At 51.9% G+C, this 2,725-nt stretch overlaps 1 protein-coding gene across 1 annotated transcript; it reads left to right on the forward strand.

The window, feature by feature from the left end:
• Positions 1–1,267: 1,267 nt before the first annotated feature.
• LOC148550302 (uncharacterized) lies at positions 1,268–2,422 on the forward strand. Its single transcript, XM_088494418.1, has one exon. The coding sequence runs from the start codon at positions 1,268–1,270 to the stop codon at positions 2,420–2,422; it is 1,155 nt and encodes a 384-aa protein (XP_088350544.1).
• The last annotated feature ends 303 nt before the right edge of the window (positions 2,423–2,725 follow it).

The raw sequence follows: 2,725 nt of genomic DNA on the forward strand, positions 1-2,725 counted from the left end.
AGGACAATCCTAGCCGAATTCGTGGTCCTAAAAGACTCCACTGCCTACAACGTCATCCTCGGAAGAAAGACAATCAATGACTTCTCGGCCATCATCTTTACCAAGTACCTCCTTATGAAGTTCGTAGCGGAGGACGACTCCATCGGAACCATCCATGGAGATCGGGAAGTCGCGGCAGAATGCGACAACACCAGCCTGGCTTTACGGAAAAAATCCCGCGACGCTGCCGGGATATTCCTAGCCGACCTAGACGCTCGACAAGACGGCCAACCTAGACCCGAACCGGAAGGCGACATGGAGAAACTGCAAATAGGACAAACCAAGGACGAGTACACCTTCATCAACAGGAACCTCCCCTATAACCTAAAAGAAGACCTCTCCCAATTTTTAAAACAAAACAGAGACCTGTTCGCTTTCACACCAGCCGACATGCCGGGGATAGATCCCGACTTCATGTCCCATCGGCTAGCCGTGAACCCCAAAGCCAAACCCGTAACACAAAGAAGAAGAAAAATGTCAGCAGACCGAGCGGCCGAAGTCAAGAGACAAGTACAAGCCCTGCTCGAAGCAAACTTCATCCGAGAACTTCCCTACACGACCTGGTTGGCAAACGTTGTACTTGTAAAGAAATCCAACGGGAAATGGCGAATGTGCGTCGACTATACGGACCTCAACAAAGCCTGCCCAAAAGACGCCTTTCCCCTGCCGAACATCGACGGACTAGTGGACTCCGCATCCGGACATCGATACCTCAGCTTTATGGACGCATACTCCGGCTACAATCAGATACCCATGCACCGACCCGATGAGGAAAAAACGGCGTTCATCACCCTCGACGGCACGTACTGCTACACAGTCATGCCCTTCGGTTTGAAAAACGCCGGAGCAACGTACCAACGGCTCGTCAACAAAATATTCTAGAACCTATCCGGAACAAAACTAGAAGTCTACATAGACGACATGCTCGCCAAAACTGACTCCGACGAACAACTCATCAGCGACCTCAAGGTCGTAATGGACACCCTAAGAAGACACCAAATGCGACTCAACCCAACAAAGTGCGCCTTCGGAATGGAGGCAGGGAAGTTCCTCGGCTTCATGATTACACAAACGCGGAGTCGAAGCCAACCCGGAGAAATGTCGCGCCATTCTCGAGACGACGAGCCCAAAAAACCTACGCGACGTTCAAAAGCTCACCGGTCGACTGACAGCCCTATCTCGCTTTCTCGGAGCATCAGCCCAAAAAGCAATCCCCTTCTTCAAACTAATGAAGAAAGGAGCCCCCTTCATGTGGAAAGAAGAGTGCGAAGCGGCATTCCAACACTTCAAGAAAACCCTGGCGGAACCACCAATTCTCGCCAAACCCCAAACAGGGGAAACCCTATACTTATACCTCTCCATAACGGAAGAAACACTCGCGGCGGCACTCATCCGAGAAAACAAGAAAAAGGAGCAAAAACCTATATACTTCACAAGCAAAGTCCTACAAGACGCAGAGACCCGCTACTCGCGCCTAGAAAAACTAGCCTTTGCCCTCCTCACGGCGTCCCGACGCCTGCGACAATATTTCCAAGCCCACCCCGTAACGGTTCGAATCGACCAAGCAGTCAAACAGGTACTACAGAAGCCCGACCTAGCGGGTAGAATGCTAGCATGGTCCGTCGAACTATCCCAATTCGACATCAAGTTCGAACCCCGATACACAATCAAAGCACAGGCCATGGCCGACTTCATCGCCAAGATGACCCCAGGAAACACCCCTCCCGAGTCATGGAAACTACACGTCGACGGCTCCTCGAACGTCACTTCCGGAGGCGCCGGAGTCATTCTGGAAAGCCAAAACGGCGTCGTGATCGAACAATCGGTCCGATACGATTTCCCGGTCTCAAACAACCAAGCAGAATACGAGGCCCTCCTGGCAGGCCTAACCCTAGCCAGCAAAATCGGGGCAAAAGTTCTGAAAATCAACACGGATTCGCAAGTAGTCAGTTCCCAAATCAACGGAGACTACCAAACGCGAGATCCCCTACTACAACAATACCTCGCCAAGGTCAACAAACTAAAAGAAGAATTCGACCAGGTAACCATACAGCACGTACCCAGGGAAAGAAACGCCAGAGCCGACCTCCTCTCTAAACTTGCTAGCACCAAACCAGGACACGGCAACAAATCGCTAATTCAGGAGGTCGTCAAAACGCCATCTGTATCCCTAACAGCCGACACCCACCTGACACACTCCCACCACAAGTCATGGACCTACCCCATCCTACAGTACCTCCTCAACAGAACACTGCCAGAAGACCCTAAAGAGGGAAAACGAATAAAAAGGGAGGCCGCCGGTTATACGGTCGTCGCAGGACAACTATACAAACGTGGATTCTCGCAACCCCTGCTCAAATGCATCGAGCCCGGGAGCACGTAATACATACTACGCGAAATCCATGAAGGCTGTTGCGGCCACCACGTCGGAGGTAAAATCCTTGCCCAAAAAGTCATCCGCGCCGGCTACTTCTGGCCCACGATCATCCGGGACTCCATGCAACTAGTGAAAAACTGCGATAAATGTCAAAGGCACGCCAACATCCACCAAGCCGCCCCACATCAGCTCAGCATCATATCGGCAGAACGGCCATTCGGCACCTGGGGGATTGACCTTGTCGGACCTTTCCCCACGGCACCAGGCCAACTCCGATATCTCATCGTCGCCATAGACTACTTCACCAAA

The sequence above is a fragment of the Arachis ipaensis genome, chromosome B7 (assembly GCF_059453495.1).
Source record: "Arachis ipaensis isolate K30076 ecotype BB chromosome B7, ASM5945349v1, whole genome shotgun sequence".
NCBI lineage: Eukaryota > Viridiplantae > Streptophyta > Magnoliopsida > Fabales > Fabaceae > Arachis > Arachis ipaensis.

What these genes read in the sequence shown, in the direction of transcription:
- LOC148550302 (XM_088494418.1), top strand. Translation starts at nt 1,268, where the DNA reads ATGAAGAAAGGAGCCCCCTTCATGTGGAAAGAAGAGTGCGAAGCGGCA.